The sequence below is a fragment of the Cynocephalus volans genome, chromosome X (assembly GCF_027409185.1).
Source record: "Cynocephalus volans isolate mCynVol1 chromosome X, mCynVol1.pri, whole genome shotgun sequence".
Lineage (NCBI taxonomy): Eukaryota > Metazoa > Chordata > Mammalia > Dermoptera > Cynocephalidae > Cynocephalus > Cynocephalus volans.
Genome location: NC_084478.1, coordinates 64,737,425 through 64,753,217, shown reverse-complemented (window position 1 = coordinate 64,753,217; position 15,793 = coordinate 64,737,425). Strand labels below are relative to the sequence as shown.

General features: G+C 44.6%; 2 protein-coding genes across 2 annotated transcripts in view; one reads left to right on the top strand and one right to left on the bottom strand.

Annotated features, from left to right (window-relative positions):
• LOC134368020 (uncharacterized) overlaps positions 1-15,793 on the bottom strand; it is a 163,655-nt gene that overhangs the window by 138,810 nt on the left and 9,052 nt on the right. The window contains 2 exon segments of the mRNA XM_063084644.1: positions 12,249-12,900; positions 12,982-13,456. Coding sequence (XP_062940714.1) covers positions 12,249-12,900; positions 12,982-13,456 — 1,127 coding nt within the window.
• LOC134367052 (sperm acrosome-associated protein 5-like) lies at positions 1,630-11,469 on the top strand. The gene is made up of 5 exons (XM_063083685.1): positions 1,630-1,774; positions 2,167-2,325; positions 3,827-3,905; positions 4,008-4,084; positions 11,423-11,469. The coding sequence occupies exons 1-5, from the start codon at positions 1,630-1,632 to the stop codon at positions 11,467-11,469; spliced, it is 507 nt and encodes a 168-aa protein (XP_062939755.1).

Sequence of the window (15,793 nt, the reverse complement as noted above, 5' to 3'; positions counted from 1 at the left end):
AAAGGGGGGAAACACGGGTCCCAATGTGAGCGAAAAGCAGCGAATTGAAGCCAAAGTGTGACTGAATGGGGGACCTGTGCGGCCGAGTGGGAGCAAATAGACATGAGTCGGGAGCAGGTCGTGAGTGAGGAGAGGGTAAGAGGAGGTACAGTGGGGGTGAAATTAAACGAATGGGGTAATGAGAGGCAGAGTGAGATAATGAAGAAGAATTGAGAAAGAATGGAGGTGACCAAACGTAAGAGCGAGCGTATGGGGGTACCTCGAGGTGGTGTTTGGGGTAATGTGAGGCAGAGGCCCAGGAAAAGGGGACGGCAGCATTTGGGAGGATAAAGTTGAAGAAGAGGTAGAAAGGGAGCGAATGGGGGGGATGATAAGGCCCGGAGTCAATGAACAGAGGTGAAGGACGGGCCACATGAGAGTGAGCGGGAGTCATCTGATGCAGCAGCAGGAAGCAGAAGCGCAAGAAGGAAATGAGTCTAAGTGGGAGTGAATGGAGGGGAAGTAGCAATACGATGTGAGAGAATTTGGGTAAGGACAAGTAGAGAGTTAGGGGTCTGTGGTAAGCCGAGGTCTGGTTGGGTGAGTATGAGTGGACAAGAGGCAGTGTAAGTGAATGGGGGAATAAAGGGTAGAACGAGAATGAAGGTGAAGAAGCAGTCGAGCGTGAGGACGTATGTGTAATATGTCCTTTATCATACGTGATGTGGGACCCAGTGTGATTGTAACATGGGCGGATTCCAGTAAACTAGGGTGGAGCAGCGCAGTAAGTGCAGAGAGGTGAAGGAGGTACCAAGGATGAATGCTATGGTGGGAATGTGTCCTCCAAAAATCAGAGGTTGGCGTTGGGAGGTGGGGCCTCTGGGGAGGTGTTTAGGTCATGAGGGATCCACCTTCTTGAAGGGATTAATGTCACCGTAAAGGGGGCTTGCAAGAGTGGGCTCACTCTTCCTTGCCCTTCTGCCTTCCGTCACGTAAGGGCACAGCAAGAAAGCCTTCAACAGATGCCAGCGCCTTGATCTTGGACTTGCCAGTGTGAAATACTATGAGGAAATAAATTTCTGTGTTTTATAAATTACCCAGTCTCAGGGATTGTCATAGCAACACAATCGGACTAGGACCGTGAGTAAATGGAAGGAGGCGGTAGTAGCTACAGTGTGGTGAACAGCCCTGACTACCTAGCAGAGGAGGGAATGGTGGCGATGAGGGGCAGAGTAAGTGGAAATGGCGGTAATCACATGGTAGAGCACGATTAAGGAGAGTAGAGTGTGACAGTGTTATGATTGTAGGGTAACGTGGCCTCACCGTGAGGCCTATTACCCAAGACCCGTCTGCCCTTTGTTTGGCCACAACCCCTCTCTCCCTGCACCTCTTTGTACTATGTCTGGGTTTCTCCCTGTCTTTGTCTCCTTCCATCTTTGTGTATGTGTCAGTATATTTTGTCTCTTGGTTTTGAATGGAACTGGGACTGGAAAAGGTGGTGAGGCATCCAGACACCTGGCTTCTGTGTTCCAGAATCTATCACTTAGAGCGTTGTTCATAGAGCCCAGAGGTCCGGAATGCCCCCAATACTGAACAGCACAGGGTGAGTCTGGAGCAAAGAGTCAGATAGGAGGGCTTCTGGGTGTCGTAATGCCAGCGTGGGGCTGTGCTGAAGTGACCTTGGCCATGCTGATGACGGCTGCTGTGGATGCCAAGATCTATGAACGCTGCGAGCTGGCACTGAAGCTGGAGAAGGCCGGCCTCAACGGCTACCAGGGCTACGGCATTGGAGACTGTGAGATGCCAGTTGCCCCAAGTCCCGTTCATGCCCCGAGCAACCCATGACACTCACAACCAGGTCCCTCTGGTCATTTATCTTGTCTCTGACCAGGGCATTGTTCTCCCTGACTGACCGCGAAGAGTGGTTTATGTAACTCTAATGTCATCACCATTATTGCCTTTATCACCATCAACTCTACCATCAGTAACATCAATATTATCACCGAGAATACCATAATCTCGACCATCACTGATATGTCACCAGAGTCAGCAACATCACCACCAGCAAACATAGATCATCACCCTCACAGCTGAGATGACAACCATCCCTGTACTCACCTTCCTCATCCTAGACTTACCAATTCCCAGGCCCTACGCCCACCTCCTTCCGCCCTCTCTCTGGTCCAGGGTTGTGCATGGCACACTATGAAAGTGGCTTTGACACGTCCTTCGTTGGCCACAATCCCGATGGCAGCAGTCAATATGGCATTTTCCAGCTGAGCTCCGCTTGGTGGTGTAACAATGGCATCACACCCACCCAGAACCTCTGCCACATAGATTGTCAGAGTAAGGCAGCACTGGGGATACCCTGAAGTCCTGCCTGGCCCCACTCCCCACACAAGGAGGGAAAGGTGGTTTAAGCCATAATCTCCTGAAACAAGTAGAAAAATGATGGGGAAATGAAAAAAGATGTTTGGGCTGTTCGAGACATCATCAGGTATCCTTACCCAGACTACAATGAGAGGTCGTCTAGGTTAGGAGAAGTCAGAGCTCCCAAACCTTACCCAGAAGGGAAGCTACAGTTTTGTGAGACTCAGGAAACTGGGAACTTGGCTGCATGTGGAATATAGGGAAAGATTGTTCTGATTTGGGGTTGAGAGTGCCCACACACTGAGGGAAGAAGCAGACGTCTGTGTGTAGGAACAGAAAGAAACTACATCCATGCAGAAATGGGAGAAATTTCCAGGAAAGAGTGTGGTGTGGTTGAAGAGAAAACATAATAGCAGTTGAAGTTGTTCAGGGTTAGGCAAAATGGTGGTTGAAGTTGTCCAAGACAGTCCAAAATGGAGACTGAAGGTATTTGGGACCAGCCCGAATGGGGTTTGACTTTGTCTGAGTCCTGTCAACATGAAAGAAGAGATTGCCCAGAAGCGGCTGGCTTGAAGTTTGAAGTTGTGCAGGACTGTGATCCATAGATATTGAGGTTGTCTAAGACAGGGTAACGTGAACAATGACTTTATTAAAGACTAGCTAAAATGCAAGTCAAGATTGGTCAGTTTAAGCCGACATGGAGGTTGAGGTAGTGGACAAAATACACTAAAATGGAGGTTGAGGTCCTGGGCCAATCCACAGGGAGGTTGAGGTTACTTATAACTAGTCAAAATGGCAGTTGAGGATGTCTGTGGCTCGTCGACATGGCGGTTGAGATCATTCATAACTGACCACTGGGCAGTTAAGGTCATCCTAGTCCAGCCTAGATGGCAGTTGAGATCATCTAGGACCAGGTACCATAGTGGCTGAGGCTGAACAGGACTAGACAACAAGAGATTGAGGTAATTCGTAATCAGTCAAAGTGGGGGTTGAGTTTATCTAGGGCCTGACAACACAGTGTTTGAAGTCACTAGGATTGAGCAACATGGCAGTTGAATAGGTTCCCAGGCAGCCAACATAGCAGATGAAGTGATGTCAGACCAGTCAGTATTGCAGTTGAGATCATTCATGACCAGGCACAGTGACAGCTGAAGCCATCCTGAGCTGGCTGACTTGGAGTATGAAGTTGTCTAGGACCAGCCAGTATGGTGCTTGGGGTTATTCATAACCACGCATTAGGATAGTTAAGGTCACCCTAAATCAGTCAACAGGAGTTAAGGTTGTACAGAACCAGCCAACATCGCAATTCAGGTAATTCATTACCAGCTGACAAGGGAGTCAAGGTCATCCAAAATCAGGCAATGAAGTGGTTAAAGTTATTCAGGCGCCAAGGAACCTAGATCCCCTGGGCCCTTCATCATACACTGTCACCCTATCCCCAATGCACCAGATCACCATGTCCCTCTCTTCCCCTAAGACCTGCTCAACCACCATATTCTGGATGACATCTTCTGTGCCAAGCGGGTCGTGTCCTCACAGGATAGTATGGCTGCCTGGTAAGTTCATGGGGATGGCCCGGACGCTGGGCAGCTGGGGATAGTGGCACTGCCACCCCGTCAACCTGTCCACTCCATACTCTCCCTCTTTTCCTTTCCCAGGGCTTCTTGGACCCAGCACTGCACTGGTCATGATTTATCTAAATGGCTCAAAGGGTGTGACATGCATGTGAAAACTGGCTCAGGATAAATCCATCTATGACTTGTGTTCCCAGAGATAGAGTTTTTCTTTTCCTTTCTTTTCTTTCTCTCCAGAATTTAACAAAGGATGGTGTCTATGAACAATTCGAGAGATGCTTTGAAGCCTGACTCTCTTCATGTTTCCAGTGCCTGCAAGTACCCCCATTCAGTCACTTCTTCCATATATTCAAAGCTCTAATTAAGAGAGACCATATCACTTGTGCTGAGGTGGGGAGAGATCTGCAGTAATTAAGAGCATATGTTGTTATTTTAGTCCGTTTTGTGTTGCTATCACAGAAATACCTGAGTCTGGGTAACTTATAAAGTAGAGAGGATTATTTGGCTTACTACTCTGGGACAGGTGCATCTGGCACAGGCCTCAGGCTGGTTCTACACATGGCGGAAAAGTGGCAGGCAGCTGGCAGGTACAAACAGATCACATCGCAAGCGGAAGAAAGAGAGAGGAAGCAAGAGAGAGAAGGTGCCAGGCTCTTTTTAAGCAACGAGCTCTCGTGGGAAGTAATGGAGCGAGAGCTCACCCATTAAACCCCTCCCCCAGGGAGAGCATTAATCCATTCAAGAGGGATCCACCCCCATGACTCAATCAGTTTCCAACACTGCCACTTTGGGGATCCAATTTCCACATGAGGTTTGGAGGGGACAGCACATCCAAACTCCATCAGTTGTCCTGGGTTCAAGCACCGTCTCTAGCACTTACTACATGTGTTGCCTTGAAAGAGGCACTTGATTTCTCTGAGCCTCTATTTCCTCATCTGGAAAATAAGGATAAGGATACTAAGTATAGTACTTCAAGGGGTTATTGGCAGGGTTAAATTAATTAATGCTTGCAAAACACACAAAGTGCTTGGTACCCAAGACAGGTGTAGGTTTGGAGAGAGAGGGGTGGGGGAGTATGAGAATTGGCTTCCCTTAAAAAAGTAACAGTCTCAGTGGAGGTCACTACAGGGACTTATTTAAGGCAGACAGAGTCTCTTCAGGGGGGAATGGAATTGGATTCAGCGGACACGGGAAACTCAGTGGGAATTAGAAGTTTCAAGTATTCACGTTCTCCCACATCCTCCCACATATCACCGTTCGAGCACTCAGCACCCACCCCTTTCTATACAGAGTCCTAAGGTTCAAATGACCGACTGGCAATATAGACAGGGAATTCAGCGGGTGCACAAGGTACGAATTTTTTACAGAATGTCTGGGTTTCCGTCTGTGTCGTGAGTAGATAATTTAAGAGTTTAAACTTGCCATTCTTTCTCTTTGCACCGGCCAGCCCCATTGGAAGCAGCCACTCCAGTGAGGAAACAGTCCCTCATGTCCTTTGTATTCTTTGGTCGGGGCTGGATACTCAACTACCCAAAGCCTGGCTTTCAGTGTTCACTTCACTGAGGATAAGCACAGATGAGCATGAGAACAGCCAGCTGCCACTTCCCGCCAAGGAAATCTCGAGCCCCCTTCCTTCATGTCAGTTGGGTTCATCCTGCCTTCAGCCCCAACCAGCCTACATAACCAAATCGCACACCTCCCTGAGGGCCCGTAAAGAGTGCCGTCACTCTGGGCACTGAACTCTGAATGTGACAGCTATTCATCAAAAGGGTAGCAAGCAGTTCTGGAGAATTTAAGTAAACAATGTGTATTGGTCCGTTTCCATTGCTTCTAACAAAATCCTTGCAACTGGGTTATTTATAAACAAAATGAAATTTATTGCCATAGTATCTGAGGCTGGGAAGTCCAAAGTCCATCTGATGGTGGCGACAGCGACTTTGGTCAGCTAAAAGGTTCTGTGTCATCACCGAAAACAGAAGTTGCTCTAAGATGTTTGTTTCTCCTCCAACGTGAAAGAAAACCCGGGTTGAGTGCAGGCATCCTTTTTGTGGACAGGGAAGAAAGCAGTTCCCATGTGTCTTTTCCTCATCAGCCAGGGATGACTACTTCAGCTGGAGCCCTCGTGTGCTGTGGCAGGATCAGTGGCATTGGAGCCTGAGGACGGAAGGTCGCTTTCACAACCTACACGTGATAAGCATGAGTAATAAATTACCGGGGCAAGCTCTCCTTCCCCGGAGACCAGGTGGCTGTAATACTCCAGTCCCACAACTCCAGACACACGACTCTGAGCAGGGTCCAGGCACTGCCACTCCTGCAGGCGAAGGCTTCAGTCTCATCCTCCAATGCCACCGGCCCCTGGAATAACACACGATGGCCCCATCTGCAGTGGTCCTACCTGCGCGTTGAGGAAAAGGTATATGGGAACTTCTCAGCTCTGAAGTCCTGAAATGTTCAGAGGTGAAGGATTCCTCATCTCTTCTGGACCCTAGAAGACGAACTTGTTCTCTCACCTCCCAAGTGAAATGGCCAGACTTTGCCAAGGTGTAAATGGCAGTCTCTGAAGCGGAAACTGCCCCTTTCTTGGACTTCAGAGGCCCTGATGGCCAAGCAGCGGCCTTAAATCCTGCATCATGTCCTGTAACAGAGAATCAAGTTACCAAACCAGACCTGATTTTCACATTTGAGAAAGAAGAGCCTTGGGTGGCAGAGAGAAAAGCTGAAGTTGCATAGGTGAGTGAGCACTAGAAAGCCTGGGGATGGTGGTTAGAAGGAAGATTCCGGCTAGCTAGTGGGAGGCTGACTCCTTTGCCGTTGACGTACCATGTCTTCCCTAAAGGAGGTGGGCCTCTCCTGGTTATAGGACGTGGGGGTGAGCCCCCCAGATAAAAGGATATCTCAGCCTCCCTCTGTTCCTTGCTTAGCTTTGACAGACAACCCTGCCTCCCTTTTTTGTCCTCAGGACCTGTTCCCTGCCGCCTCCAACTGGAACGAGACTTTCTAGGTCTTTCTCCCCTTCCCTGGCCTTTTCACTTTCCTTCCTTCCAATTGTCTTCAACTCCTTTCCTTATGTATTCAAACATTACAGATCTGTTCTTTTTCAGCTTTGTGACGTCTGTTTCATCTACTTCTCTCATTCTTGTGAAAAGCCTCATGGTGTTTTCTCCTTGTGTTTCGCAATCAGCTCCCACCCCACCCAAACTCAAACTCCTCCTTTCAAGGATCTCCATTTCTGGGTCAGTTGTTTCTCTTCCCCCAAATTGAAGTTATAGTGTCCTTTTTTGTTCTAGTTGCTTGTTGCTGGTACAAAGAGAAATGATTTCTGTAGGTTGAGCTTATATGTAGCAACCTTGCTAAATTCACTGACTAATTTTTAGTTTATCTATAGATCCTTTGGATTTTCTATGGACATGAGAGCTGCAGAGGGTGAAATTGTATTTAATCACTTCCAGTCATTACTCCTTTTCTTTTTCTTTATTGCATTGCCTCAGCCCTCCGGTGTGATGTTGAATACAAGTGGGCACAGCAGGACTATTTGTCTCCTTCCCAACCTTAGGAAAGTTTCTCCAGCATCACCATTGTTTTTTTTGACACACCCTTTATCATACTAAAGAAGTTCTCTTCTATTCCTAGTTTGCTAAAAACTTATATTGTGATTGGATATTGAATTTTATCAACTCCCTTTCTTCTGTATCTATAGAAATTATATGGTTTTTCTCCTTTATTAATTACATTAACAAAATTGTCAAATTTATTGGCATAAATCTTTTTCATAATTCCTTTATTACCCTTTTAATGTTTATAGTCTATAGTGATGTCCATTATATCGTGGATATTTGAAAATGTGTTATTTTCTTGATCATTCTAGAGTTTGTTTTTATTAATCTTTCCAAAAACCAGCTTTGATTTTCTCTATTGTTTGTCCTCTGGGGGACACAAAAGAAATGTGATGGAGGAAATCCCTAAGAAGTGCTTAGTACGGATGGTTAGTAAGCTAGGCGCTTAGGAGATATGAACAAAAGCCATCGAATGTGTGAAGTATAGATAAGGAATAATCAAGTATCTTTTGAGACACAGGCAGAATGCACACGATGTGTTAAATATAGTAAGCAAGTGAGTTAGTAACTTGCAAGAGATGCTAAAGATAAATAGAATAAATGGAATATATGCTAGGACAAACAGGATTATTACTTATAGACATGTCGTGAGGTATCCCACCACCTGAACTACATTATACTTCAATTGGCCATCAATTGGTGACACTCAGTATTGTCCCGCTGAAAACAGATAAAACATCAGCGTTCAGGAAGCTAACTGGTGAGCTACATACAGCTCAGGTAACTGAGGTGTCATTGGCCCTGAGCACCTTCGGTGTGACTGGGCCTCCTGTTCAAATCTCAACTCCTGTGCTCGTTTGAGAGAATGAACACGGAATATCGCCGGATTCAAGAAATGTGCTGCTTCACCCTGTTTGTTCCCCATCCTAAGGGTGTTAACTTACCCCACCTCTTTCCTTTGCTTCTTTTTCAAAATGTATTTTGTAATCTTATTTAATTTGGTGGCTGGCTGATATAGTGATCTTAACCCTTGACCCTGTTGTTGCAACACCACACTCTATTTTGTTTTAAAATTTCTATAAGCCATGTGACTCAAGCATTTTAATTTGGTCTATGAGCCTTTCTATTCCAAGGCTTCTGAGGTATCTTGCCTGGTAGCATATTGGAGACTATCATTCTATCAAGGGAATTTCTCATGTTAAGAGGCCCCAAAAGATGAGGAGAGAAGAGATCACAATTGAGAGTTTGGAGAATTTCCCTAAAGAAATAAGACAATAATATGAGATAATTGGTTAAAGTATCAGGGGCCCAGCACTGATCTGGGTGGATATAGGGTCAATCATGGATCACTGGGTTATCTAGGGGATCCCAAATGGATAAGAATTAATTTTACATTCCAAGTTTTGGCTAAAGCAGTGAGACCACAAATCGGCATAATTAACTGGGGGGTTGCAGTGATTAGGGCTAGCCTAAGGCACAGCAGAGCTGATTTGGGAGAGGTGTTCAGGATAACTCCTGTGGTGGGGCCTCTCCCTGAGTGTATACAAATAACAGTACGAGAAAAACATGAAACATGGAGGTTACGTTCATCGAGCACTGTCTCCAGCGCACAGGCTCTTCCCATCCCATACACCTGTCGTAAACACGGAGCCCTCGAGGCAGATTCTCCTTGTGCAGAAACCCCAGTGACCACCTGTAGCTTCCTCCACTCAGGCCCTACCCACTCCCCCTTGCCACCACAAGGTCTGGCATGGCTGAAGCCCCGAGATCCTATAACCCGATAGCACAGATCCCCGTTACTCACCTGACAGAGCACCCACCATCACCCCATTCCAGCACTCTGCCCACCCCGACTGCCCATCACTCCTCTTCACTCACTCACACTGTGCCACATCTTGCCACTCACCTGCGCTGCTCTTCAATCAGCCCCATTCACCACCACACTTCACAGCATGCCGCACGTCACTCATTTACTCCACTGTGAATGCTGAGAAAACTCACACTGCCCTCTCACATCCTGCCCACTCCCACTCTCCCTGACCGTACTCATGCTACTTACACTTGACTGTTTCTTCTCCAGCAGCTCACTCCACTGGATGTCTCCCCATTTCCCCCTACTCTCCCCTATTCACCCAATCTGCCCCTCTTTACCCCATTCACCTCCGGTGGGCCCTTCATTAACCCCCATCCCCCTAATTCCAGACCATTTACTCACGTCCTGCGGTTCGTCCCCACCGATTCCCCTCTGGGTCTATGCCTCACCCACATGTGGCCCAGCAGGATGCCATTTGTGTCCCAGAAAGCAGGACCCCCAAGATCCACCAGAAATGGGGAGATCCAACCTCCTCCCCTCTGTGGGATTACCTTTAATGGACCTGAGACCCAGAGAAGATTCTCTGTCAGTAGGAAGCTGCTCATTCCACATTTCCTCTCATTGGAAAGGCACCGAATGTAATATGTTTGACTCGTGTGGTTCATAAAAAAAGTGAGCCCATGGCTCAATTTCCTGCAGCATAATTCAGGGAAAGACAGAATGCCTGGAGGGCGCAGACAGGGTCTCAGTTCTAAGTCATCCACCTGTTTTGAAAACTTTAAACACTGCCCAGCCAAGGGTTTTACATCGCTTGGGTTGCCTAGTTCCACCACAAAGATGGCCCTGGTGAAAAACCACAGAAGCATGAGGGCTGTAAATACAGTAATTCACAAGGAAGACATCATGTTCTGGAGCAAATGTCCTACTGCATGGTCTCTGGCTGTGTCAGACCGTCGCTCTCAATCTGGCTCTCACCTTAGAAAACAGGTGTTACCACCAGGACTGTGACCTTGCGACCATGTTACTCAACCTCTGAGAAGATTCATGTTTTTTTTTTTTTATATATACAGACAGAGATTCATGTTTTATACATCTTGTAAAAAGTCTCCGTGTTTGCGCGTGTGCGCGAGTGGGTGTGTGTATGAAGGAAGTAAATTTAATCATTTTGTTAAGGTGTGGAAAGACAGTGGTGAGCTTTAGCACAATCTTTTCACAGATGGCACTGTGCATACTAAAAACATAAAACCTCTCCCAGTCTCAATTATTTTAGGTTTACTTAATGTGGTCCCTGCTCACCTGAGCATTGCTGTATTTGGCACCCCCAGGAAGATAATACCTCTATGCCTCTGGAATTGATTGAATGTCTGTTTTTCTGTCTGCCTTGCTTTTCAATTTATTCACTTGAACAAAACAAACACATTGAGCATATCTATCTTAAGTGTTACGGTATCCAACGTCTAGATTCTGAACTCATCATGACAGTAATAGAATAAAATATGCTTGTTCAACATTTTATTTATTTTTTGAAAGGATGGGACATCCACATACTACAATCTTCAAAAGCTATGAAAGGACACACAGTTGTCTCCTTCCCAATTCTTTTCCCCCACCCACCACCGCCCTTTCCCCCTCTCCAGCATAATCAGGGTTACCAGCTTGTGTTTTCCCAGGGATAGTTTCTACATACACAATACCACTCTTCTCCTTTTTATACACAAACGGTTGCCCGTTATACTTAGCATCCCACACCTTGCTTTTCTTACCTAATAACGTAACTTGGAGAGTATCCCACATCACTATGCAAAGTTCTCTTTTATTCATTTTTGTCTACCAAGGAGTTTTCTGTATCAATATAGCACAATTGTGGCAATCAAAACGCTGGTGGTGTCATTTGGACAGCTTCCAATGTTTTGTTTTCACAGAGCATCAGCGAATGCCTGTGCGTGTTCATCATTTTGTAAACGCACGAGTATATACATTACTAGAAGTTAAACTGCTGGCTCAAACCCACGTGCATTTGTGGTTTTGATTCCTTTCGAGTCATTCCTCTCTGAATGAGAACAGCTTGTCCCGGACTTGCTATTTGCTGGAGGTTCATGTGGGGTAAGAAACTGGGGCCACATTCTAGGCAGATAACAGTTTTTCTAACAACTGGGATTATTTTTCCCACATCTGTTAGTTCTTCAGATTTTCCTTCTCCAAGTCAGTAAATAGGGGCAGCTGTAGGGCTCTTCACAAGGAAAAGTCCCCTGTCTTTCCCCAGCATCACAACTGTTCCTTCCATCAGTACAGACCACTTTCTGCAAATATGGCCTTTCTGAGTGATTCCTTGTCAAGGCCCCTGCCTTTTTCTCCTCAGACCCCAAATGGTCTAGGAAACATGCTACTTCTTACCTGTCCATGTACTCTGTTACCATTGACATATCTGTTTACGGTTCTACACCTTGGAGTGGAACCTGAACCTCAGCTCAGTATCCTTACCAGTGCTGTCTCGCATCCGCAGCCTTGAGCACTCTCTCTGAAATCTTCTGCACTGGTGCTTGATTTCCTCTGCTTTGGGCAGTCCTCTCCTCAGGGTTTCAGCTATCTCCTAAGTTTGTCAGATACAGAGATTATACTTCTGCTGCCTTTTCTCTTATAGCTTTTGAGTGAAGACTGAGACAAATATAAGAAAGGGTGACTTTACTCCCCATCTTTAAACCAAAAATCAGAACATACTTGTAAAACATTAATTAAATCAACACAACTTTCTTTCAGTGTACATAACAGACGTGGATTTTGTATCTAACGTGCAAAGAGCTTTAACTTCTGGCTTTGGCCTCTCCCGTGAGCTTTCTTTCCTGTACGGGTTCTCTGACGTTCAGTGAGGTTTGATTTTTTGATAAAGTTTTTCCCACATTCTACTGTACACTTACAAGGTTTCTCTCAAGTATGAGTTCTCTGATGTACAGTGAATGCTGAGTTTCCTCTGAAGGCCTTGCCACAAACAGAACATTCGTAGGGTTTCTCTCCTGTATGAATTCTCTGATGTGAGACGAGTGTTGACTTGTGTCTGAAGGCTTTGCCACACTCATTACATTCATAGGGTTTTTCTTCTGTATGAATTCTTTGATGCACAATGACATATGGTTTGTAGGAAAATGCTTTTCCGCATTCATTGCACTTGTAGGGTTTCTCTCCTGTATGAATTCTCTGATGCACAATAAGGGTTGACTTAGACTTGAAAGTTTTCTTACACTCACTACATTCATGGGGATTCCTTCCTGTATGAGTACTAAGATGTATAATTAGATCAAGCTTTTGTAGGAAAGACTCCCCACATGTATAGCATTTGTAGGTTTTCTCTCCTGGGTGGGTTTTCTGATGGACAATGAGGGTTGACTTCCGAGTGAAGGCTTTCCCACATTCATTACATTCATAAGGTTTCTCTCCTGTATGAGTCCTGTAATGTGCCATGACAGCTGCCTTTTCTCTGAAGGCTTTCCCACATTCGGAACACTTAAAGGGTCTCTCTTCTGTATGAGTTCTCAGGTGTGTAAGGAGGTGAGATTTTTGGCTAAAGGCTTTTCCACATTCAGTACACCCAAAGGGTTTCTCTCCCGTATGAACTCTCAGGTGTCTAATAAGCCAAGATTTTTGGCTAAAGGCTTTTCCACATTCAGTACATCCAAAGGGTTTCTCTCCCATATGCGTTTTCCAATGTATAACGAGGTGTGATTCCGTGCTGAATGTTTTTCTACACACAGTACATTCAAAGTGCTTCTCTCCATTTTTAATTCCCTGATGTACACTAAGACCTTTCTTTTGCCTGAGGGCTTTCCCACACTCTTTATATCCACAGGGTTTCACTCCAGGGTTTGTTTTCTCATACTCGGGGTGGAAGAATAATCTTGCATGTCCATTATCATGCTTCTTTTCTGCAAAGCTTCCACTAAATACGTTTAAATCATCTACAATATTATTTCCAAATGATTCATGTGTATGGGGTCTTGGCATTGAAGCAGCAATCTTTGTACTCAGATATAGTGTGTTCCCAAATTCATTAGAGACACAGCCACTCCTGGTGGTAATTGTTTGCTTGTCAGAGAATCCAACTTGCGTCAATGGACATTTATGTTGGTCATCCTGATGCTGTCTCTCAATCTGTTTTTCAACTTTGCAGACTTCTAGAAAGAAGTATAATAAACCATCTTAATACTTGGACATTACGGAACAGCCCTTCTTTAGAAATGCCCTTCCATATGAAAGCTGATAATATCTCATTTTATCAGAGTTCCTGGAGGGAGAGTCTTTTGCTAACCTCCTACCTGTTGGAGTTTTTGCTACCAAGAACAATCTTACCCTGGCATTTCAGTCCTTCTTACCTCTACTTATATATCATCTCTGACTTCCATCACCTCTATGAACCTTATCACCCTTAAATCTTCGGTTATCACATGAACTCTTAACTGACCCAACGTATACCATTTCCACCTAGGTAAAAACACAACAGTGGGATTCCTGGATTCAAGTCTTCCAACCCTCAATCCACATTCTCAGTGAATGAGAGAAAAAAATCTAGTATAAGTAACCTGTCAAAAAGAAAGAAAATCCTGTAAATCTTTGCCTAATCTGGACTCACCTGTGTATGCTTCCGAGCTTGCATTCACAGTTCTTCAACACCAGCACCACCTTCTCTGCTCCCGTCCACACTATTTCCACTAAAAACTCTACCTATTACGAACTCTGAACCCCTCCTCGTCTTCTTTCACCCACACGACCTTGTCCTCCACATTTTGCTATATTCAGAATCTAGATAACGTTCAATAGGCACATCAGTCTCTCCACAAAAGCTTACTCTTATCTTCTGATTTGAATTTTTATTAATATTTAAGGTAGTTTGTTATCTGTACCACTCATTTAGATGGTTAAAATTGCAAAGGCTTGCTTTTAATTTCATATTTGGTCAAGTAGAAGATGCACATTATTTTACATTTCAACATCTCTGAATCTAGATATACCTTACAATGAATGATATGCCATAGAATAATTGGTGGCCATTTTCCCTTCTCAGTGCCATGGCTTTAAATCAATGGTATCTTGAAATCAATGAAATATGGTAAATATTTTTTTGCACATACGCTTAGTGTTTAATCAACTTTTATAGTTCACTTTTCTTCTCACTTTCCCCCCAAAATTTTTATGAAAGTTTTCAAGCATAGAGAAAAGTTGAAAGAAGAGTATAACTACTCATATTACCACTTAGATTCAATAATGTTAACATTTTTCCATAGCAATACTGAATTTTAAAATGGATTGTGCAGCTGTGGTTTCCTTCCCTGTGACTTCCTTTCTTTGGATAGCAAAGCACCACTTCTTACCAGGAATGAACACGAAACCACTGGAAGACCAGGTCTCTTGATGAGACCCAAGCTCCCCCAAGGATCTGCTGAATCTGAACCTCCTTCAGTAGTAAGCAGCAGTATGGCCCATGTGCTTAGCTAGTGCTGTGGCTCTCTAGTCCAGGAGCAAATCCTGGCTCGGCTCTTCAAACTTTTCTGTATGTGTAACTCACAGTAAGCAAATAGGTGAGGGGGCAGTTTCTCTTTCTAGAATCTTTCAGCTCACCCAAGAGAAGGAATGATAGAATTAGAATATCACCATTTTGCAACCATTAATGAATTCATGGATCTAACGTAGAACAAAGAAAGACAACCATGTATTACATGCCTCCTGGTGGAAGTAGCTGGGAAGTAAACTTGCTCAAAGTAGAAAACAAAATCTGATCCATCTTCTACATCTAACTACCAACTGACAAGAAAGACAGGGGACAGACAACCATGCTAAATACCACCACAGGGTATTGAACAGCCAAATCCAGAATGTGGAAAACTAAAGGAAAAATGACCCAGTTACTTAAAAAGGAAATACCACGGGGAAAAACGACATGGAGGGGAATCATCTATAGATTATAAGAGATAAGAATTTGAGTAGCTACGAGTACACCCAGCACCAAGAAACTGGTTTCTAAATAGCATTCCCACTAACTGAAATCAGAAATCTTTGGAGAAATTGCTAATTCCAGCCCTAAAACAGGGAAAATACAAGATGAACCTGGAACATATGTTTGTGCAAGAAAGTGAGGAAGTGCTCAAACAAAGGTAGGGACATGGCAATAGGACAGAGACACCGGCCTGAAGGGATGCCTACTAGTCACATTGAGGACAATTTGAGCATGAAAATGAACAGTGACAGCAATGGATGATAACCCACTGAAAAAATAAGAATCAACCAACTTAGTAGTAACTGGTTCAGGCAGGAATCATCAGTGAATATTAAAACTACTGGGTAAGAGTGTTTAAGGAACAGGATATTCATACAGTTTGGCAGTTCCTCGAGATGATAAATGTAAAATTACCACATGGGACAATTCTAACCCTATTTATCTACATGAAAGAAATGAAACCATACATCACCACGAAAAATCGTATATCAATGTTCATAGCAGCAATATTCATAATAGT